Raw genomic sequence first — 22,042 nt, 5'->3', positions numbered from 1 at the left:
AAATCTTGACCATCTGTAAAGTTTGAGAGCTCTTTACTTAGCTCGTAGAGACATTTATCCGGTTTTTGATAGCAAAACCGGACTCCCCGTAGTTGAAAGTACCTATTACCAAACTTGTAGATCGTTTGAAAGTCGCGTCTCGAAAGACGTCCTATGTATGGTGAAACTATTCATCTGAAATTTCAACTCAAAATTGCAAAACGTGGACGAATCACAACGTTTTTAGCGGGGCCGAAGCACACCAGGGGGGTTTTTGGGGCCGAAGCACACCTAACATACACGTTCTGTAGAGGATGGGCCGAGGCGTCATCATTCAGACCGCTGCCGGGATCGAACCATAGAGTACGAGGACCGAAGTACCGCACTACTACCACTCCACCATAGCTGCTGTTGGGAGAGTAGTAGTGCGCCGGGTTTATACACGACCAACGGAGGGGAAGCAAGGCGTCTCCATTAGGGGGAGGTGGCCGAAGGACGAGAAATGGTGGAAGAGTGAGCGCCCGCGGTGTAGTCTTCTCGGACGAGTGTATGTATTTTATTTTTCGCGTCAAACGATGGTTTAATCAACGTCAGCACTAAATCTTACTCGGTTTGGTTGCGAAATTTTCAAAAAAAAATTCGATGGAGAGATGTAAGTTGATTTTTCATAACAGTTTTTAATTTTTATCCATGTTTTCAGTGATTCATTGGGGAATCGGTGCCGACGAAAAGTATTCGAAACTACTCTACGAAAAGAACAAGTATGAAACAGCGTGTACATGGATTGAATGGCTGGTAAGTGAATCGTCAAGCTAAATACGTCATTTAATTTTAATTTATTTCAGATTCACGGGTTTCCATGGTTCGTTGTCGCCGCTCTTGGATTGATCGTGGCATATGGCAAAAATTTTGATGAAATGACACAGTATGGTTTGGTAGTTTTAAACATAGGTAGGAAAAAAAGGCCAGCTTGATGATTCTGATTTGTTGCTGGTATTCAGGGCTGTATTTCGATCTGATCTTCATTGCTGTCATCAAATTCTACATTCATCGGGACCGGCCACTGAAGACTTATTCGAAGGTAAGTAACCTTTCATTAAAATCAATCAAAAACTTTTATTATTGTTTTAGTATATTGAATACACCGTCGACATCTACTCCTTCCCATCCGGTCATTCTTCTCGAGCCGCTATGCTCATTGTCATGCTGTGAGTTTTCCAGCTTCGTGACGTCGGCAAAATGATGTTTTGTTTCAGATATAATTTCTCTCCAATGTCTGCCGTGCCGTTCATTCCGTTGCCGTTGATTGTTGGGCTGTCAAGAGTTGCTTTGGGCCGACATTATATCACAGATGTTCTTGCTGGTATGCCTTTGTGTTCAAAATATCGGCGAAATTTGTGTAGTTTTCCTACTTGCATAAAAAACCAATCATTTAGGAACGTTGTGTACTGGAATTACAAGAAAAAGAAAAGTTGTCCATTTCGTTAAGTTTAGAAAAAATAAAATAATAGTAAATGCATTTCCGAAGCATTCTGACCGAGATTGCGTGGTCGGTGAAAAATGTTAAACATTTTCAGTTAGAAATCGTAAGATGATATCCAGTCTTTACTGGTGCACAGGCTATTGTGCTGGTTCAGTTTTCTTCAGAGCTGGGTATTTAGAGAATAAATAGATGGTAGAAGATGTTAACAGTTTCATTCCACTAAATATCATTTTGAATAGCGTTAAAACAAGACTGAAGGTTTGATAGATGCTGTAATCACTGCTTGCTAAATCATCAGACGCAATATAATTGGGCTCCACCATTGATTGCAGTCTGACCTCATTTCGATGCTTCATCTGCGATTTTTCAATAAATTTCTCAAATTTCAGGAATTGTCATCGGATTCATGGAAGGTCGACTCATGCTCACTATCCCATATGCAGTCAACACTGTGTTTCGCGAATTACTCAAATGAATTGATACGTGTCCATTCTTCGTGTACATTGTCATTCCGCCCGTATCGTCAATCTAATCTTTCTCTACGGGTTCAAATAAAATATTACCACTGTGAAAAACACTGATTTTTAATTAGTTTTGGTCTTGACTTGGTTTAGTTCACCTCTTTATTTCTGTCTATCTTTTCTTCTAATTGTCTCTGTTTTTTTCTCATTGTGTGTGTTCTTTCAGATGTCTCCAATAGAAAGTAGCGACGAAAAAGATATATTCCGCCATACACCCGTACGGTTCCTAGGTTGGAGAAGCTACTCAAGATGGGAAAATAAGATTTGTATGAATTCCAGGATATGCCAATGAGGTCGGAGAGGCGTTTAGATCCCTCGTCAAACCGGTATTCGTCAAATTTTCATACGTGGTCGCTTTCGGGTATGTGGCTGCGGATTCGATAGACAAGGGATACATAGAATCGCAGGTAAATTTTAAAGGGAAAGATATTACATACCTCCAAATTCATCGGCAACTAGATTTACAACTTCTGGAGGAATTGAGATAAAAATTCGAAAGTTTTCCAGAAAACTCATGTGAACCCCACGGAAAAAACAAAGAAGGTTGCAATTGCCACAGTAGATACCGTCTTGTGGCAGACGTTTGCTTCTGTACTGATCCCAGGATTCACTATCAATCGATTCTGTTTCTTCACAAACATGCTCTTGCAAAAGTCAACAAAACTGCCAACCACCGTGAGAAAATGGACAGTAACCGCGTTGGGTCTCGCCACGATTCCGTTCATAGTTCACCCAATCGACACATTTGTGGAGGAGACCATGAACAAGACAGCTCGCAAAGTATACAATGAATAGCTGATTATATGCATCGATTTTTACTTGTTAGATAGATTTTGATCTAGATTTTTGTTACATTTTTGTTCCATTTTTTTGTTTCATTTCTTTTTGCTCAACATCTGCCCACAATCTAGTCGTTTATTGTTGTGATTTATAAAACGTTTCCAGTCATGTATTTCAGTTTTTTACCTTTATTACTGATTACAATCTGTTCTGAAATCACTGATATCTGATCGTTCATTGAATTTTTTTATTGTTCATCGATTTCAACCACGAGAGAGATTGTTCTTCGCAACATACACATTGACGCGAGAAAGTTTGCAGCGGTCAATCTTATACCCGGTGTAAAGTCGGGCGACTTTTTAACACGTTTACTGATGTTTCGATTTCGTTTAGCAAAAAAAACATGAAGCTTCAATAAAGTTTCCTCCGTAACCATTTCAACCTTTTATCGCAAGTTGTGCAGCTTTTGAGTGACGGTTATGTTTGCTTATAAACTGTTTTCCCGATAGCATTGACGCCCGCAAACCAACACTTCGAACAGTTTCTCTCTGTCAGAGATCACTTTTCCCCGCTTTTTTTTTTGCTAACCACGAGTATTCTCCAGAAAGGATGAACAAAATCTTGCGAGGAGTCATCAAATACCGTCAAACCATCAGAGAGGATCTGGTCAAGCAGTTTGAAGAAATCAAAAATAATCCACAAGTAAGTGGAGACCGATTTTGAATAAAAAATAAGAAAATATTGTTTTAGCCAACTTCCGTCATGTTCACCTGCATGGATTCGAGAATGTTGCCTACAAGATTCACCCAATCGCGTGTCGGAGATATGTTCGTCGTCAGAAACGCTGGAAACATGATTCCAGAAGCTCCTACCTATGGTAAGTAGCTATGGACAGAACACACACACACACTGTCCAGATAATACTAGTTTTGTTGGAATTGGAAAATTGCTGGAAGCTATCAAAGGAAGTCTTCAGCGACGTGGCTTTCAAACGATCTATAAATTTGTTTATAGGTATTTTTGACCACTGGGAGTCTATTTCTGCAGTCAAAATCTGCTAAATGTCTCTACAAGGCGAGTTATGAGCTCTCAAACTATTCATATGGTCCAGCGTTTTCACATGAAATTCCAAATCGGCAAAAATTATACGCAAGATGCTTTCATTTTTGCAACGTACGACCACCGGTAAAAAACACAAATGGGACAGCGCGGTTGCGTTTACGCGGCCGATTTGAAATTCCATGTAGAAAGCTTAACCATACGAAAGGTTTAAAAGCTCATATTCGGCTCGCAGACACATTTAACAGGTTTTGACTGCAGAAATGGACACCACGTAGTCGAAAGTACCAATAAACAAATTCGTAGATTGTTTGAAAGCCGCGTCTCCAAAGACTTCCCTCATAAGCTTTCTGATCACACAATTTCCGATTTTTTTCAGGTACATCCTCCGAGGTATCCGTGACCACCGAGCCAGCCGCTCTGGAACTTGCTGTCAAGAGAGGTGGAATCAGACATGTTGTGGTTTGTGGACATTCGGATTGCAAAGTGAGCTAACAACAGCAGAAAATATTCTAATTTTGTCGTTCTCAGGCTATCAACACTCTGTACAGGCTCCACCAATGCCCAAAGGAATTCGACCCCTCCTCGCCGATGGACAACTGGGTCAGAAGAAGTGGATACAGTTCGATCAAGAGGTGACTCTAATGAAAATCAGTTGGAATTACTCAAAGTATTTGTTTCAGACTGAACGAGCGTATTCACCGAGGTCCATCGATAATGAAATTTGACTCGGAAGTTGCTCCCAGCCAATCGTTCGAGGCTATAATTGATCCGATGGACAAACTTTCAGCAGAGGACAAACTTTCGCAGGTAAACATGTTTCAGCAAACGGATAACTCATTGTTCATTTGTTTTCAGATCAACGTCCTCCAGCAGCTTGTCAATATCTGCTCACACCAGATCCTGCAGGAGCATTTGGAGTCTGGTGAGTCGTCCAACGTTTCGGCTCATATAATTATTGATTTTCAGGACGTCTTCATATTCATGGAATGTGGTTCGACGTCTACACGGGAGACGACTACCTGTTCTCAAAGGATAAGAAGAGATTTGTGGTCATTGACGTAAGTTGGATGATGAAAAGAGCAGAAAACGATCAAATGATCAAGAAATGCACACCTGACACTTTATAGTGTCAAAACTCTGTTATTATCAAACTGAATCAAGCCTAATAAACTGAATTTGTTACAGGAGAAGACTGTCGACAAACATCTCTCTGAACTCAACGCTCGCTGCCCACTTCCAGAAGACCAAGATGGACCAGTCGCGTTCGCCAAAGCCAAATAGTTTCACTTGCATAATACCATGTTGTTAAATACTTCCGGTTATTGTTCTAGGTTGAATAGATCCCCCTGGTAATGTTTCATCCCTCTAACCAAACGTTTCCCTCACTCCAACCAAATCGCTTCCATTTTATTCGGGTTTTTTTTCGAAAGTTGCCTTTTTCCCCTTCGCCTTCCCTTTTGATAAATGGGTTTTTTTTGTAATTTCAATGTATGTCGGCCCCCACCTCGCTTTTTTTTTAATCGGAAAGTTCTTCTAATTTGTTGAACTTCCGATGACTTTGTCTTTTGGAATCTTTCATTTTCTCGTGAGAAAAACGAAAATGATTATCATCATGTCTCGAATGATAGTTCTTTTCATTACACACACTTGGCGACATTTCCACGGAGAAGGACACCGAAACTAGTTCTCACTGAACTTTTCGTTGGCGGGGGATAATGTTGCGGAGAAGGGCACGTGCTTATTTCGGAAGAGAGCTACAATTGGGTCAATAAACTGAACGATTCTCAGGGAGAATCAGGATAATCAATGTTGCGAACGGGTTCCGTACGGTACCTGGTTCGAACCGTGGTTTAGGATGACTGTTGGGTTTTGGGTACATGATAAATGTTTCATGTCTACGGGTGGTATATATGTTATGGATTGTTTGAATTGGAAGAATAAACGTATGAACTGGAAACCTAAACTGAAAAGTGCACAGATAGTTTGCCAACTCTTTTATAGGTTCAGCAACAAAAATGATGATTTTGACCTGACAGAGGATTTTTCAAGTTGCTCATTTTATCGAATTTCTGTCGATCATTTTGTTCAAATCCAACTTTCTTCACAATTTTGTTTCAGATTCCCATGTGACAGTCCTGCATCCAGTTTTTTGTATTCTTTATGTTTCTCGCCTATTATGAGTCACTCTATTATACCGACCACCATGACCATTTGTAAATTTTGTTGTTTGAATGATAAAAAAAGACAGGAAACTTTATTGGAATACATTTAGAAGACATATGATGCATTTGTTCGAAAGAGAGGATCGATTATGACGTAAGGGAAATTCAGTAAAGCGATGGGAGGAGATTTTAGACAAAAATTAAAGCGTGAGAAGAAGAAATCAGTGAAGTCATAGTGGAGGTAAATAGGCATGAGATATTTAGTTGATAGTACGGTGTCCGAGGTACTCAACACGAGTCGCATATGGTTTTGGAGGAGCAGTGATTCCACCGATGACGCGTTCAGCAACTGGGGTTGGATCACCTGCAAATATAGTTTGATGTGGAACTGTCTAGTAAGTTTGATTAATGATAACCCACCTCTGTTCAAATAGAAACGGAAGTTCTGGAGTAGACTTGCAAAGATGAGGTAGAGTTCAGTGCGAGCAACTCTTTCTCCGAGGCAAACTCTTGGTCCCAAACCGAATGGACGGAATTCTTCCATAACACGATATTTTCCTTCTTCATCCAAAAAGCGTTCGGGTTTGAACATTTTTGGTGACTCAAACACGTTTGGATCAAAGAGAGTGGCACCGAGAGCTGGGATGATTTCAGTGTTGACCGGGATTTCATATCCTCCGATGTTGCATTGTTCCAATGTTCTGCAAAATAGCCAGTTAAATGAATATTGAGTAAGCAGGTAACTCACTTGTGTGGGATAGCCCATGGAAGAACATTTGCAAGACGCTGAATTTCGGAAAGTGTAGCTCTGACGTAATGGGTCTGATTCATTCTGCTCATATCCGGGACATCGTTTCCGAAAACCTGTAAACATAGTTTTTTATAACAATTCTAGCTTCAGGGTCTCCTACATTGAGTAGCTCTAAATGGCACTTTGCTTGGACCTCCGGGTTGTTAAGAAGATAGATGATTCCCCATCTCAATGTAGTTACAGTAGTCTCCATTCCACCAGTCCACATATCTCCACAGGTAAGAATGATTGATAGGTCACTGCAAATTTTGAAACATGCAACATGTACTCGCTTCCCATCTTATCGCAACTTACTTGAATTGTTCTTGTTTCGACTCTTGGAGGTCTATCATATGTGACATAAAATCGCCTTGATGGCGGTTGACGTGATGTTCTTCCAAAATAGTGCGGAACCTTGAAAAGGGCTACTGTATATGTATATCACATGAGAACTGGTTCTTACCATTGCTGAAGTCTGAATCCACTTCTTTTGTAATTCGTCCATTTGCGGAGAATGCCCTCTGGCAGATAACGAAGCCACGGGTAGCAGTTCACAAAGAACACTTCAGCAGTCATAATCTGCAAGAATACGGTATTCGCAACAATAGGAGATAGGGGAAAACGGGATTCTTACCTCTTTCACGACAGAGTTAATATCTTTCAATTGAGTCTGGAATTCCTGATCCTGGTACATGTAATTGCGCCCGATAGTGATCTGCTGGATGACATTGGCAATAGCTCCGGCAAGAGGGTCACGCAAATCAACCAAACTCTGTAAATAGATAACCAATGGCACATCTAGTCGGGACTACCGTACCTGGGTCTCCGAAATCTTCATCAACTCTGTTTCAAGGCATCTGGTGTGGTGGAGAACCAACTCGTCCATTGGCTTGCCGTACCACTTATTCATGAAACGGCTGATTTCATGACGCATATCCTTCCACTTTTGACGCATTGCAAGAATGACTCCATCTCCATTTTCACGATCTCCGGTGAAAAGAACAAATGACTCGGCGCTCGAACGTCCGCTTGTCTGTTGGCCTATAATTTATGAAGTTTGTTGAATACGAAACCAACACAAAACATTGTAGTAGAATCATTGGTGAACTTTTTCGGAAGAAAGAATGTTGCGAACACGTATGAAAAACTCGCTTACGGGAATTACAATTTTTTCTCGGAAGAACATATCAGTCTTCCGAACGATTTTTTCTATCCGATTTTTTCGTTTGATACTTTCTTATCTGTTCCTGTGTTCCTACGAATACTCACCATTCTTAACGAGAGCTTCTTGAATAGTTGAGTAATCAGCAAGGATTACGGTAGGTTCTGAAAATAATAATTTAAATGTTGAATCTCAGCAAATGAGCTTACTTGAAAGATGGAGAGTGAACACTGGTCCATATATTTCTCGGTATTCGAGAAAAGTCTCCTCTGGGCAGAGGACGTTAACGAATGGAGAGTTTCCAAGAATCGCCATTGGTGGTGGTCCTGGTGGATATGTGGTAACTCGGACGATGTAGGAAACAATTATACATGCCAGGTGAAAAAGGAACGCGCGAAGGAACCAACGGTGATAGTCAAATTGTGGAAAGAAGTATGGAATGAGGACTTGAAGGATGGAAAGGTAGATGGCCATAATTAGATGATGGGAAATTGCAAACATGGTCCAATCACGAACCCTGAGAAATGTCGATCGATCCATCTTTAATTTCTGAAATTTTTATCGATAAAAAATAATACGAAGGAGAAAAGTAATAGAAATTGGTTGTGCTAAAATACAATGGCTGGAGAAAAAGAAACAGACATGAATCATATTTCTGACAGAAAGCAGCCTCTCTTTTTATACAACTGCTCTGCTGAAAAACAACGAATTATGGACAGTAGTGTACCGTATTCACAGGCAGTAAGAAAAAACACATGAAAAAGAATCGAAGTGCTTTTTACTTTTTTTTATTTTACGAAAACAAAAATTTATGAGAAAAATATATCTGTTTTCGTGAAGGCGATCTCGATGGCAATTAGTCTTACTGTAGGCGAAAAGGAAGTGAGAATTCAATTCACTAGCGAAATTGTAGTAAATACAAATTTGAGAAATGGGAAGGGATAGAAGTCCCGATTTTGAAAAATGATACCAGTTTTTTGAAAATGAAAAAGTCTGAAGGTAATGAATAACTTACATTGACCGTTTCTGAAACAGTGGATCTTAAAATCGCAACTATTTCTAGAGGGGAAAGAAACATGTTTAGAAGAAATGTGAGTTGTGCCTACAGTGCACTGTCTTTTTATACCAACGTTCTACGTGAAATCTAAAAGGAGGCGGTCTTACACTCTAGTAGTGAGAGTATGTGATCAGAAAACTGGGTGATAAGTTTAGTAGAGTTTCGATCCAGACAGGCTTGCACTTGCCGCAGAATTTCTCAGTCTCCGCAACATTTCTCATTCTTTCCTTTTCTTTGGTGTTCACTTTTTCCCTTTTTCTGACCTCAATCTGTCAGCGAGCGCTCCAAATGAGATGAAATGCGCAACATTTCCTTTTAGGTCGGAGTACTTGTTAGAGTTGATAAAACTGATAAGTTGCGAGAGAAGTGTGCCTCGATGTCCGAATGTCTAGCGGAGATAAGTATCCAGATTACTTACTTGTACTTGAACGAAAATTTGCAGAACAGAACACTAGTCTGGACATTCGCACAGAGAACTTTGATGACTGATCAAGAATAGGAAAAATTAATTAATGGGATAACTCTTTCTTGTGAAATTATAATAAATATAACCCAAAACATCTTACTTTTCTTAAATATTTCACCTGATGTTCTTACCTTATGAACAAATAATCCTCCAAGTGCATGATTGGTGATGCCTATGAAAAAAAAGAATGATGTTTCTACTGAACGACGTGTGACAAGTGAGAAGACTTCAATGCCAAATGATCGACTCTATCTTTTTAAATGATACCACCCATTGTGGCTGTGCCTTGTTCTAAGGTAGTCTCCAGCCGCCCAGCTTGACCATGTTTCTTTATCGTCACGCGTATCACGTCTAGACAATTCTCTAATAAAAATTCTGACGTAAATTTTGCATTTCAAGTTTTTAGCGAGAGTGTACGCGGTTCAATTAGTCCGCAGGATGACGAGAAGCAAAAATGAAAATTTTGCAGAAATATCATTTGACACATCCGTGAAGTTGCTTGCAACAAAGAGTTAGAGAACAAGATTCTGAATCCAAATTTTCAAATTTCCAGGTCTAAAATGATTGAAATACAAACAAAAAGTAGAAATCAGATAAGGAAATCACAGTTGTTCAGATTTTTTCCAACGAATAACCAACATTTCAGTATTTTTTCAGATAATGTCTTCTTTTCCATGCCTCCTTCCAAATGTTGAAGTGCTGGAGGTTCCGTGTGCCTCCAACAGCGACAGTCACATTGAATCCGTCATAAGCAAGTGCACCGTTGGGAATACTACGCTATATTCGCATCCGGACTGCAGGAAATGCCTACTTTACACAAAGCTTCTCCGTTATGGACTTTTGTTTAGAGAATACGCCGAACAAATTGCACTATTCCGCCGAAATTTTGTTCCCTGCATCTTTCTAACTTTTGCCTTTCAGACTTTCTCGCTTTGTGAGACTTACAAATTTTTTTAGTTGTACTTTTCAATTTTAGGTAGTGCATAGGTATTGAACTTTGTGTCATTCTGGTTCTCATTAATTAAAAAGTACACCTTAATGTTCAATTGGAGCAGGTGCCAGTAAGCCGATTACTCAGTCTGAGACAACTCGATACCTTTCAAAACCGATCAGATAGCTATGCGTTCTCTTTTATCCCATTCATCCTTCAAAGCGTTATATTTATCCTTCACAACTCGAGCTTCACCACGATTTCCTGTTTTCTCGGCAATTGCTTAATTTCATCAAGCTCTTCTTCATCTTCTCCTTCATCCCATCTCTTTTCTCTCCTCTTTTCTTCAAAGCTCGTATATGCTCAAATTGAAATGTAATAAGCCTTCATCTTCCCACATTTCATAAATCATTTCTGCTCATCAACGTGAAGATTATGCTAATCGCCGCGGTTCATCGTCTTGACATTTACTAAAAGATATTTTTAAGTATACTAAAAAAAGAAACATCCTTGTTCTTCTCGCTCGCTTTTTTTTCACAGATCCTATAACGTTTGAAATTTAATCTGCAGTAAGTGCTCTGTCTATACAATGGACATCCGAAAGTGTAGACGATGTCTGACTATACATATACTATAAAATAAAATCCTCCTCTTCTTTCACTCATTACACCAAACGCGTACTAGTTCTGTTCGCACCTGTCACGAAGAGCAGAGGTTCCACTCGTCGTGCCACTGGTTCATACAAATTACTCCTTTTTAGCTCTATCCGTTCTCTACGCTCTATCCTCTTCCAATTATATTTTCTTGTGTCCCTTCCACTTGTTGGTCAGACGTTCGCAGCGACCACAAAATCGCTCATATATTGGTTCAGATAAGCATCTCACATCACTTTTTCTTTCCATAAATTGATTCTTCTCAAGCATTTTGACATTTCTGAGTTTTAACTAAAGACGATTTTAGTAAAGGCTGCTATTGAATAAGTAAGCATGCGTTATGTAGAAGATCCGTAAATTATTCAATTCCTCTCAACATGCGAAAATTTTGAAAACCGAATACGACTGGCAGATATCTAAAATTCCTGAAATGTGATGTATTTGCTAGTGCATCATTTCTTATTCTAATTTTGAACAACTTCCTCTACCCTCCTTCCTGTGTGTTTTTCCCACTCAAAAAAACAGCCAAGTTTATTTTCGCCCCACTTTGAATAAGCGCATTATCTATACTATTAGTGATACGAAGATTATGTAACACAGGATACGTGGTTGACGCCGTAACTTCTCGAAATAACATTATTGATTTCCTAATCCCTCTGAAGCACGTCTCTTCTCTGACTTTTAGTTGGCATTTGATTATGTGAATGAGTGTGTGTCATTATACACGTCGTGTTTTTCTATACAAATCCATAGATCGTTAATCAAACAATATATCTACCCACATCATATCAAAAAACATTTTTAGTTTTTGCTGATCTGATTGCAACCTACTAATTATTTGATAACAATTGGAAAATATTTGCCCTGGTGAGCAGTCTTATCAACTACTTTACAACCATCCGTGGAGCTATTGTTTGATAATTGAATGGATATGGATATTGTTAAGGTAGGTGACGACGATTGGAATTTTCATACAATCTATCTTTGAATTTTTTTCTCAGAATCTCGATTATGCTACTACTGCTTTACGGGAAATTGTTCGCAGTCTCCAACATGATAATCTTCCGAATACTTCTGACAAAACAAATCGTAAAAGACCTAGTCCCACTGCTGATGGTGGGAAGAAAAAAAGAAACCGAATAACTTTTGAAGCGAGTCAAATTGATGAGCTGGAAAAGGTATTTGCAAACAACCAATATCCCGATGCCACAGTACGTGAGCAACTGGCCAAAAAAGTTCAACTCCAGGAAGAAAGAGTTCAGGTCAGGAAGCTGGCAAAGAAAATATTTATTTCATAATTATTTTTCAGATTTGGTTCCAAAATCGAAGAGCCAAATTTCGACGAGAAATGAAACACAAAAACGATTCGATTGAGATATCAACAAAACCAGCTACTCCGTCAATGGAGGAGAAGAAGTTAGATGAGATTTTAAACCTAAATAAAACTATTGTTGAGTGTCAGAAACCAATCCAAGCAGAGGTTCCAGTGATTGGTAGGTTGATCAATTCAATATCATAGTCTACATTTTTGTTATAGACAATACTCGCGCATTGGAAGCCAAAACTGTCTTTAATGCCGATCAAGATTTGTCTGCCGCATTGTGCATCCTTTTGAATCAAGCCGCCGCCAATCCCACTTATTCAGAAAATGATGATATTGAAGAAGACAAGTATGAAAGTCAGCTGAGTGCTGAAAACACTAACTTACTTATGCTCACTCTGTCACACTTGTTTACCACTCAACATGAATCAATCCTTTCATAATTTTGAATCTCCAATGAATAATGTTCTCTATTGATTTTTCAATAAAATTTTTATTTTCGTACCCTAACGATTGCAATAAACTTGTACACTAGTTGGTAGCCATTGGCAACAAATCTTGCTGACATAAGTAAGAGAAATAAGAAAATCTGATTCACCATTTCAGACGAAAACTAAAAAATCAATTATCTTGACTAGGGGCAGTTGATTGTTCACAGCTGCTGATAATTAGAGATCACATCACCAGATTATAAGTTTGAAGTGTTTTTCTTGTAATACAATGGTAGCTCTCATGCTGCCACGGGGACGGAACACATCTCTGGCCTCGTCCCAATCTCCATCCATTGGTTCGAATTTTGGGTGAGCTGAGGATGTTCTGAAACAAAGTAACTTTAAAACTTCCGCATTCGATCCGCAACAGGCAATCAAAAGTTCATAAACGAAACTAAACTTACGGTGCTATCGGGTTTAGTTTATCGAAGACGCTTTCGCGGTTGATAAAAGAATTGAAGGTTTGACCAACGAAGACCTTCAAGTTATTCAATTCCCCGCTGATCCATTTCCTCACAACGGCGTTCATGACAAACCCATTTAATGTTTCATAGACAATGTGTATCTCTTCACATGTGGAATTGAGAAGACTCTTTAAAGTGATGAAGTCACTGTCCATAATGATTGAAATCCGTGAGGTCAGAGGTTCGCCAAACTTTGTTCCTTGCATTGGATAGGTAACCAGAAGTTGACTATATTCTACAGTCACATTTCTTTGCACATAAGCGAACTCTCGCAACAATTGTCGGCGATCTGCTGATGGTGTCGGATAGAACTGAACTTCTCGAAATGCTTTCGGCGTTTCCCAAGTGCACATTTCCTCTGTGACTTTCCAGTTGAAAAAATCCAACAAGTTCATTTTTCCGGAGATGAATGTCGCCAAATAGAAGGAGTCAACTTCGGTGATAGACATGAGAACTTTAGACAGGACTTCGAGACGCTGTAGTTTCGACAAATTATTCATCCCGTGAACACTAACCATTTGAAGATCGATAAATTCGGCGGGATTTTCGACTTCCTCCTCAGCACTGGCCAACACTTCCGAGATATTTGTAACTCTCATATGCCAATCGAGGTCGTTTTCCGGAATGTCTTTGAGAGAAACCGACTTCAAAGGAATTTGTTCGTTTCGACTCTGATGTCTTTCATCGAAATTTTCGTCGGCGTCCACTCTGATGTAAATCTTCTTGCCTTCCATTTCAATAACCAGCGAGGCAATGGTGTCGTCGCTCAGAACCCATTTCACAGACTTGATTTTGAACAATATTTTGTTTTTAATCATCGCCTCTCTCACTGCATGGAACTTCAACGCGAAAATTAATCTGAAAAGTAAACATTAATCGATAAATTGTTTTTTTAAGACTTACATTTGTACTGGATCAATTTCGATCATAACTTTTGCCATTACATTTTCCGGAAGTTTGAGAAAAGGGAACGGTGTGTCCATTTTTCTGAAAGCAGCTGTTTGAATTAAAACGGATCAATTTCGAAAAGAATTAGAGAACGTCATCAAATCGAAGAGACACATTCAAGCGCATACTAGGCCACGCGGCCGTGTACTCCTCTCCGAATATTCATTACTTTTGCATTTACATGCTTTTATTTCAATATGTTTCTTTTCTCTATTAATTCTTTCAGTGAATATATGTATTAAAATCAAGAAATTTTGACTAGTGAGTACGACGAAATTTTGAGTTATAAAAACATATTACCTTACTCTTTTGTTTCCAGCATAATTCATTCCATTTACTCAGCATCTCCATCCAAATGTGGGAAATTGTGTGCATCATGCAATGAAGAAACACAACAATTGAATAAAGACAACGCCTCGAGTCAACAAAACAAATTGTAAGACACGCATGGTACACAAGAGAGGACCAAAAGAGCCGTTAGTTGAGACGGTCCGTGAAAGAGAACAATAAAATGAGAGATAGAGACAGAAAAAGAGACAAGGTGTCATATTGATCTAATTGTGAGAACCACACCACCTCCCCTTTCTCAGTGTGCAAGGCTTTGTTGTTTGTTTCTGTTTTATTATAAACACCCCTTCGTTAAGTACACTTCATGCTTTCAGGTAGTTCAAAAACTTCTAGAACTCCAAGAAATAATAGGAGAGAATTTATTTTCAGAATCACGGATAACCAAGAAAAAAAGCAGCAGTTTCCAGTACTGCAGAGGAGCGAAAAAGAACAAAGTGTTCATAATTTCAAAAAATTAGGAAATTCACTTATGTAAGTTTTCAAGTACGATTCATTTTGACATCATTCAATATTTAGCAAGTAAGTTTGTTTTTCAATATTTAGCAAAAATTATTTTTAGTATAAACGTGGCGGCAGAGGAACACCAAAATGGACCTTCTCAAAATACCAAACAACTGATAACATGAGTTTCTGTTATTCAAAAATTTGCTGAATCACTATATTCAGCGTGATTCGATACGATCAAAAACGATATTCGCTAGAGACAGAGATGAATTAACGTTACTATCAAAAACCAATAATCATCGTCGATCGGAAAAATTATCGAACGGAAGGCCGAAATATTAAATACAATAAATTTGTTGAAAAGAGAGGAAGCGTCTCAGAGAAACTTCCGAATGACTGATGATTGCGGCAATTGCAGTAATTGTAAATTTGTTCTCCTTTTTAGAAGTTTAAAACAGTTCACATTTTTCAGAAATCTCCGATAACTCTTCCTCCACCAGAAGAGGGCGTTCACATGAAGTCAAAATTAATAATTTTCACGTTTTATCACTTTGCTGTACTTAAAAACTTGAATTTTCATTTTAAAACAATAGAAAACAAGGACAAATATTGTACAGAGTTGAGATGTGAATTCACACAAAAAACGTTTCAAAAAACACGTAATTCAAAAAAGAAACACAAATCTGAGATAATTTTAATGATCGAGGCGGGCATATGAGTAGTTGCCTTGTCAGCCAGAAACAATTGGCCTGCAAGCAAGTGACACTAATTCAGTTCTGGCCAACCAATCGATTCCAGTGTACCATATTCCAGCATTTGGTCCTGATTCTTCGCACCAAGCGTAGAGAACTGGTGCTGGTAGGTCACCGAGAAAAGTAACAATTCTCAATGAAGTTGTGAGCGGGCAGGTTATTACTGTTCTGAAATTTGAAGATGAGATATAATTTTTTTTAGATCCAATCATTTCTTACCCACACGACCCGGCCGGAATGAATGGGAAAATCGAATTAATCAAACCCAATGTATACTCGATTCCTGCTTCAGCAGCTGTAGGGCACCATTGTATCAAATTCGGAATTCCGAACCCTTGACATGTGTTATCATAGACTTTTGGGCAGTTATTACATGCTGCAAATCAGTTTTTGAAATCTTTATATACCTTTGACTTACGAAATGGAGGTTCTGTTACTGTAGTCGTTGTGGTGGCAACCGTAGTTGTTGTTGTCGTGGTTGTAGTAGCAGAAGCTGTACATAATGCTTATTATGTTGTTATTACTTGTAACCTGCTTACAGTCAACTTGCTGAGTAGGAATACACGCATAAAATACTTCGATGAAATGAATGAGAATGAATGAGATCTGGAGGTTCATTTGGATGTTTGAAAAGTCAAAATGAAAAGATGATAGAAACGTTGCACTTCCATTCTCCGTTTAAATTGCCGACAGTGCGGATAAAAAGTGACCGACTTCCCTTCATTAGCACAAAACACGGAATCATTCCAAACGTTTTAAAATCTGGTCAAGATAACAAAGATCGGGAGAATATTGGATGAGTAAAGGGGATTCCTGAACAATATTTTCATTTTTCTTGCAATTAAAATGTCGAAATCGAATTTGAAAGTCGATAGAACGTAAAAATAATTTATTTGTTTTTTGTTCTTCTTGTTTTAAAGATAATGATATTGAAGACAGATAATGATATTGATGAATGATCAATGTTTGTTCTTACTTGCTCTGATTACCGTTTTCAATAAAGTTTACAGAAGATTTTATTCGAATCCGTTATTTGTAACATGGGGTAACTGAGCTTTTAGCGAAAGTAAAAGACATCCAAACAGAAAAGTACTAAAGATCACTTCCAATTTCGTTCCTCGTATTTGGGTCAAAAGACCTTTGTCACTACGAATTTAATCTTTCTTTTCATTCCGGTGCGCACATATCAAGGCATATCTAATTTCAATTTCGTTTTCCGCGTTATCATTTCTGTCTACCTTCATCTTTGTCTTTTTGTATTATATGCTTTAGTTTGTCCTAATGAACCATTGAACATTTTTTTTAACATCTAGGTTACATATAGTTACATGTATATTATTTTATATCATTCCATAGTTTATACATCAATATTACCCTGAGACTACGTTTTTACATGTCAAAGTAGACAATTCAAAATTAAATGGCGGAACACCAGTCATCCATTTGCCCGCATCAGGACCAGTTTCTTCACAATAAGCTAGAGTGGCGGGTGTAGGAGCAGGTATTGAAGACCCAAATAAGTTTATTCGGGGTGTGGTTCCAGGTGGACACACTATTGTTGTGCTAAAAAAACGTGATTGCTATAGAATACATATTTTTAAAAAAACTTACGAGCAAGAATCATATGGCAGAAACGGAAGAGCCGCAACTGCTCCCAAAAAGTATGTGACTCCAACATCAGCGGCTTTTGGACACCAGTCAAAAATACTGGGATTTCCAAATCCCATGCAAGCTGGGTCATAAACTTTTGGACATGAAGAGCATGCTGAAACAATTCATTTTGTTCAGTAAACTAGTTTTGAAACAAGACTTACGAAATGGAGCTTCTGTCAAAACAGTGGTAGTTGTGGTCATCGTAGTAGTAGTAGTAGAAGTAGTGGTTGTTGCTGTAGTAGTTGTTGTACTAGTAGTAGCTGTGGTAGTAGTAGTAGTAGAGGTAGAAGTAGCTGTGGTAGTAGGTTTAGCAGTTATAGCAACAGTTGTGCTGGACGGACCGTTCGTGCACAAAACATAGGCACGTTGGTAATGGCGACAAATTGTTTAAACTTTGACATTTAAGGAAGACAATCACAGAATGATAAACTTCCACAGTTTTTGCTTTTATAACATTCTTAGGTCACTTGAATTTAACAAGACTCGTTGTTGAAACTGACAAGAAAAATAGACAAAACTTGGATAAAACAGTTGAATTTAGTGTCACACGTTATTTTTGAACTTGAAAAACTTACTAGTTTCTACTTGTTGAGTCGGGATGCATGACTCTGAAATATTAAGCACAGACAAAATAAAGAACAAATATGGCCAATGCATCAAACCATCTAGTTAACAGATGATAGTAATGAAAATAGACGAATAGTTTTGTTCGAGAAACTAGATCAATAACAATTACATGAATAGTTGGAGGAGATAAGCAGTTAATGAAGTCATTCTGCGAGATATCTATGGTGTTGTGTTCTTTATCTTGATATAATTAATTTATTACGTTGTTTTTTTTTCGTTCCTCTTTTGTCATATATTTCTGTTAGTTTGAACAAAAGTGTCAAAAAATTTATTAGGCTTATAATTATTATTAGGTACAATGCATTTGTAATGGGTATCCATGGGTTAAATAATACAGAAAAAGTTGGTTTACATGCCAAAAATGAATGTTCCAATTTCTCGAACAGTAAAACACCAGTGAACCTTTGACAGGGTTTGCTTCAGACTACTCGCATCATGCGTAAATACTATTCACATTTTATCCAAATATGAAATCCCTCCGGAGACATCCTTATTACCTCCGGTGTAATTTAAAAAACAATAACAAAATAAATTCCCAGTATATCACAAACCGTACTCTTACATGTTGGAACTCTCTCCCGGTGAATTGCTTCCCTGTTAAAGTCTCATCCCGTGCATTCAAATCTAACCTTATATCGCTTGACTTGTCAAAACATTTAACCCTCTCTCCTCTGAATTATTAATTTTTTTCTGTTGTACTATATTTTGATCTTGAAGTATAAGTGGCGAGAGTCCTTCTCAAGTATAAATAAATAAATAAATAAGGAGCTTCTGTTCCATGAAATTTGATTTTTAGTGATGTTATGATTAATCATTCAATAACGGTTGTAAAAGTTGTTGAGTAGTTATATCTTTGAAATCTTTTCACTTCCCAGATTCCTAAAAAGGGAATAGAGTGGTAAAAAAAGAATATAGTGCTAATCAAACCAAGTGTATAAAAATATGATTGTGTAAGATAAATAATAGGAACATTGAAATAGGATTATCCGAAAAAAAAAACACTTTAAAGAAATTTTCCAGTTTTCTTAATATATCATTACATCACTCAAGTTCGATTCTCATGTTAATTTGATCCTGACAAACACAACAAAATGATTTTTTTTTCGGAAATTGCGCCAAACCTCGAAACATGAAACGTCGTGTCCAGTTTTTTGTCAAGTGCAATCACTCAATGATCTTCTGATATTCTATCGGTTAAGTATCTTCAGGTAGTGAGAAAGCAGATGCCATTCGTAAAAACAATAATCATTTATTAAGTATATTATTATTATTATTATTATCATTATCATGGACAATACCGGTGTTAAAAAGTTTTTAACCTATGGAAATTTTGATTATATCTGAACTATTATCGACCTTATAAAATTGGTTTGCATGCCAGTGAAACTAGTTCAAACTTTAAAAACGTAGTTCCAGTGTACCATTTGCCGGCATTGGCTCCCGATTCTTCACACCACGCGTAGAATACTGGAGCAGGGATTTCTTGTCCAATGATTTTGATTTTTAGTGATGTTGTTAGTGGGCAAGTGATGATTGTTCTGAAATTGGAAATTTGAAGACCTTTTTAGATCCAACCAGTTCTTACCCGCAGGATCCAGCTGGAATGAACGGTATTATGGAAGTAATCAAACCAAGTGTGTACTCGATTCCCGCCTCAGCAGCTGTGGGACACCATTGTAGTAAATTTGGAATACCAAACCCTTGACATGTGCTATCATAGACTTTTGGGCAGTTGTTGCATGCTGAAAAGTTGAAATTTAACAAAATAATAAAAATATGAGATCTTACGGAATGGAGGTTCTGTTACAGTTGTTGTGGTAGTTGACATGGTAGTCGTGGTAGTAGTAGTACTGATAGTTGTTGTAGCAGAAGGGTCTGACACAGCTGGAAACGAATTAACTTTGCTGAAAATTTCAAAATTCAACGCATAAATTTAATTTCTGTAAATTATTCTTTTACAGTCCGTTCGCGTATTCTGGAATCGCAGAAACTGAAAATAGTTCCTGCTTCTCAAAAAGAAATTCATAAAAGAATTGACAAAACGTTTTATTTTATCTTTGTCTTGTCTGATTTTGTGTTCGTAGTCCGAGAAAATGTTTAGTGTTAATGTGAAAAGCTGCTTGTTCAATGGCAGTGTTGATGAAATTTGAACTGATCTTTTATCAAATCTTCTACATATGGAAGCGCAAACTTTAGGAACTGTCATAATGCATTCAGTGTTAACACTAAAAATGAAAGTTTCATAGTTTTCGAAATGTTATGTATTCGTTGACACATTAATTAATGCTAGAAATAAACACCGGAAAAAACTGTATTATAACGGTACCTGTCATAATAGAAAGGCACAAGAATGTCTATGAAAATCAACTGTTTCAGTTTATAAAGTGTCCTACCTGTAGTTGTGGTCCAATTAATTGCAGTGGTCTGCTTACCTGTTGTAGTTGTTGCAGAACCTGGTAATGTAGTTTGTCCGGACGACGAAGTTGTTGTTTGTCCGCCAAGAGAACCATCTATAATGTTCCTTTAAATATATCTTGACAAAACTTAAATAACACACGAAACTATATGCATTATAAAAAGTTAATCCAACTAACTTGACATAGGCCAGTAGTTAGACGACTTACCGTTGTTCACAAACTGAGTAGGAATACAGGTGTCTAAAACTTTGAGCATACTGAATAAAAGCACACTGACATGGAATAGCATATTCCAAGCACAATGTATCGCGATGACACAACAGAATGACCATTGCAACATCGTTCCTTCATTTTTATAACACGTTTGATCTATGTACGAAAAAACGGCAGATTTCTCAAATCTCGTAAAGGATGGGAGGTTTTGTGTTGCCAACATCAACGTATAAACAGGAATGACAACACAAATCAAAGCACGTAAGTTTTTTTAATTGTCTACACGCATTTCTGCTTGAAGCGACTGCGTATTTTTGCTTATTGGAATAATGAGATTTGATGAAATTTTTCAACTTGTGATACACTTTTGTGTTCACAAAATTGTAACTTGAATCAAATTTTGTTTTACTTGACTTAATCGTTATAAGAAAAATAGCAGTATAAATTTGGTCTTTGTGTTGTGTAAGTTGTTTCTGACTCATGTATTGTGCATATAAGATGAAGTGTGTTTCAATATGATTCATTAATTGGTATTATTATTATCAACGTGATTATTCATACAAACAATGGATTATTATTTATTGTATTACTGATGTTTATTAAATTTACAAGAAAAAAAAAGATAATTGTTCTAAAAAAAATTTTCAACCGGAGATAATGGGTACGCATGACAAAGAATACATCTCAATTCTTGCAATGAAACTAACTCCAGTATACCACTTTCCGGCATCTGGTCCTGTTTCCTCACACCACGCGATCACTGGTGATCCTCCTAGTACCTTAGCTCCGAAAACAACATATTCTAGGGTAGTTGTAGGTGGACAAACAATTACAGTACTGAAAAGTTACTGTAGTGAGCTATCTGAAAATGTAAATTTGAATACCTGCATGAGTTGGCAGGAACAAATGGAAACAGAGCAATAACTGCATTCAACGCGTATGTGATTCCAGCCTCAGCAGCAGTAGGACAACCAGTAAGCAAATTGGGGATGCCAAGTCCTTGGCAAGCTGGGTTATACACTTTCGGACATGCGCTACAAGCTGAAAAACGAAAGATGTGAGATGAAACATTATGAAATGATCTGACGGAATGGTGGTTCTGTTACTGTAGTTGTTGTTGTTGCAACTGTTGTGGTGGTGACTGCTAAAAATGAAGGTTCGGAAATAATTCATTTCAAATCTGGAATTACTCACGATCTACATTTTGAGTAGGAATACATGCGTAGACTACGATAACAAATGAAGTGAATAATATAGTAATATGGTAAATCATGAAAAACTTTAGTTTAAAATTTACCAAATAATTTTAGGTAAAGAG

At 37.7% G+C, this 22,042-nt stretch overlaps 6 protein-coding genes across 6 annotated transcripts; 4 read left to right on the top strand and 2 right to left on the bottom strand.

Annotated features, from left to right (window-relative positions):
• Positions 1-621: 621 nt before the first annotated feature.
• On the top strand, positions 622-1,937 carry GCK72_024537 (uncharacterized protein; the record flags this gene model as incomplete). Its single annotated transcript, XM_003117917.2, has 7 exons — positions 622-631; positions 680-774; positions 825-930; positions 981-1,060; positions 1,111-1,187; positions 1,236-1,342; positions 1,852-1,937. The coding sequence occupies 7 exons, from the start codon at positions 622-624 to the stop codon at positions 1,935-1,937; spliced, it is 561 nt and encodes a 186-aa protein (XP_003117965.2).
• Positions 1,938-2,149: 212 nt separating this feature from the next.
• On the top strand, positions 2,150-2,778 carry GCK72_024536 (uncharacterized protein; the record flags this gene model as incomplete). Its single annotated transcript, XM_003117818.2, has 3 exons — positions 2,150-2,213; positions 2,263-2,390; positions 2,491-2,778. The coding sequence occupies 3 exons, from the start codon at positions 2,150-2,152 to the stop codon at positions 2,776-2,778; spliced, it is 480 nt and encodes a 159-aa protein (XP_003117866.2).
• Positions 2,779-3,372: 594 nt separating this feature from the next.
• Positions 3,373-5,106, top strand: GCK72_024535 (uncharacterized protein; the record flags this gene model as incomplete). The annotated part of the gene is made up of 8 exons (XM_053735929.1): positions 3,373-3,465; positions 3,514-3,640; positions 4,202-4,308; positions 4,354-4,457; positions 4,506-4,632; positions 4,681-4,747; positions 4,792-4,883; positions 5,011-5,106. The coding sequence occupies 8 exons, from the start codon at positions 3,373-3,375 to the stop codon at positions 5,104-5,106; spliced, it is 813 nt and encodes a 270-aa protein (XP_053579495.1).
• Positions 5,107-6,247: 1,141 nt separating this feature from the next.
• Positions 6,248-8,479, bottom strand: GCK72_024534 (uncharacterized protein; the record flags this gene model as incomplete). Its single annotated transcript, XM_003117878.2, has 10 exons — positions 6,248-6,351; positions 6,408-6,688; positions 6,736-6,851; positions 6,899-7,037; positions 7,093-7,191; positions 7,241-7,356; positions 7,412-7,549; positions 7,595-7,818; positions 8,047-8,103; positions 8,149-8,479. 10 exons carry the CDS (start codon positions 8,477-8,479, stop codon positions 6,248-6,250), a joined length of 1,605 nt encoding a protein of 534 aa, XP_003117926.1.
• Positions 8,480-11,971: 3,492 nt separating this feature from the next.
• GCK72_024533 (uncharacterized protein) lies at positions 11,972-12,810 on the top strand (the record flags this gene model as incomplete). Its single annotated transcript, XM_003117709.2, has 4 exons — positions 11,972-11,992; positions 12,048-12,308; positions 12,356-12,539; positions 12,584-12,810. 4 exons carry the CDS (start codon positions 11,972-11,974, stop codon positions 12,808-12,810), a joined length of 693 nt encoding a protein of 230 aa, XP_003117757.2.
• Positions 12,811-13,047: 237 nt separating this feature from the next.
• GCK72_024532 (uncharacterized protein) lies at positions 13,048-14,305 on the bottom strand (the record flags this gene model as incomplete). The annotated part of the gene is made up of 3 exons (XM_003118016.2): positions 13,048-13,183; positions 13,263-14,180; positions 14,226-14,305. The coding sequence occupies 3 exons, from the start codon at positions 14,303-14,305 to the stop codon at positions 13,048-13,050; spliced, it is 1,134 nt and encodes a 377-aa protein (XP_003118064.2).
• Between the last annotated feature and the right edge of the window lie 7,737 nt (positions 14,306-22,042).

This window comes from Caenorhabditis remanei, chromosome X (genome assembly GCF_010183535.1).
Source record: "Caenorhabditis remanei strain PX506 chromosome X, whole genome shotgun sequence".
Classification (NCBI taxonomy): domain Eukaryota; kingdom Metazoa; phylum Nematoda; class Chromadorea; order Rhabditida; family Rhabditidae; genus Caenorhabditis; species Caenorhabditis remanei.
Note: the sequence above shows the minus strand (reverse complement) of the source record. Positions and strands in the feature narration are given on the sequence as shown.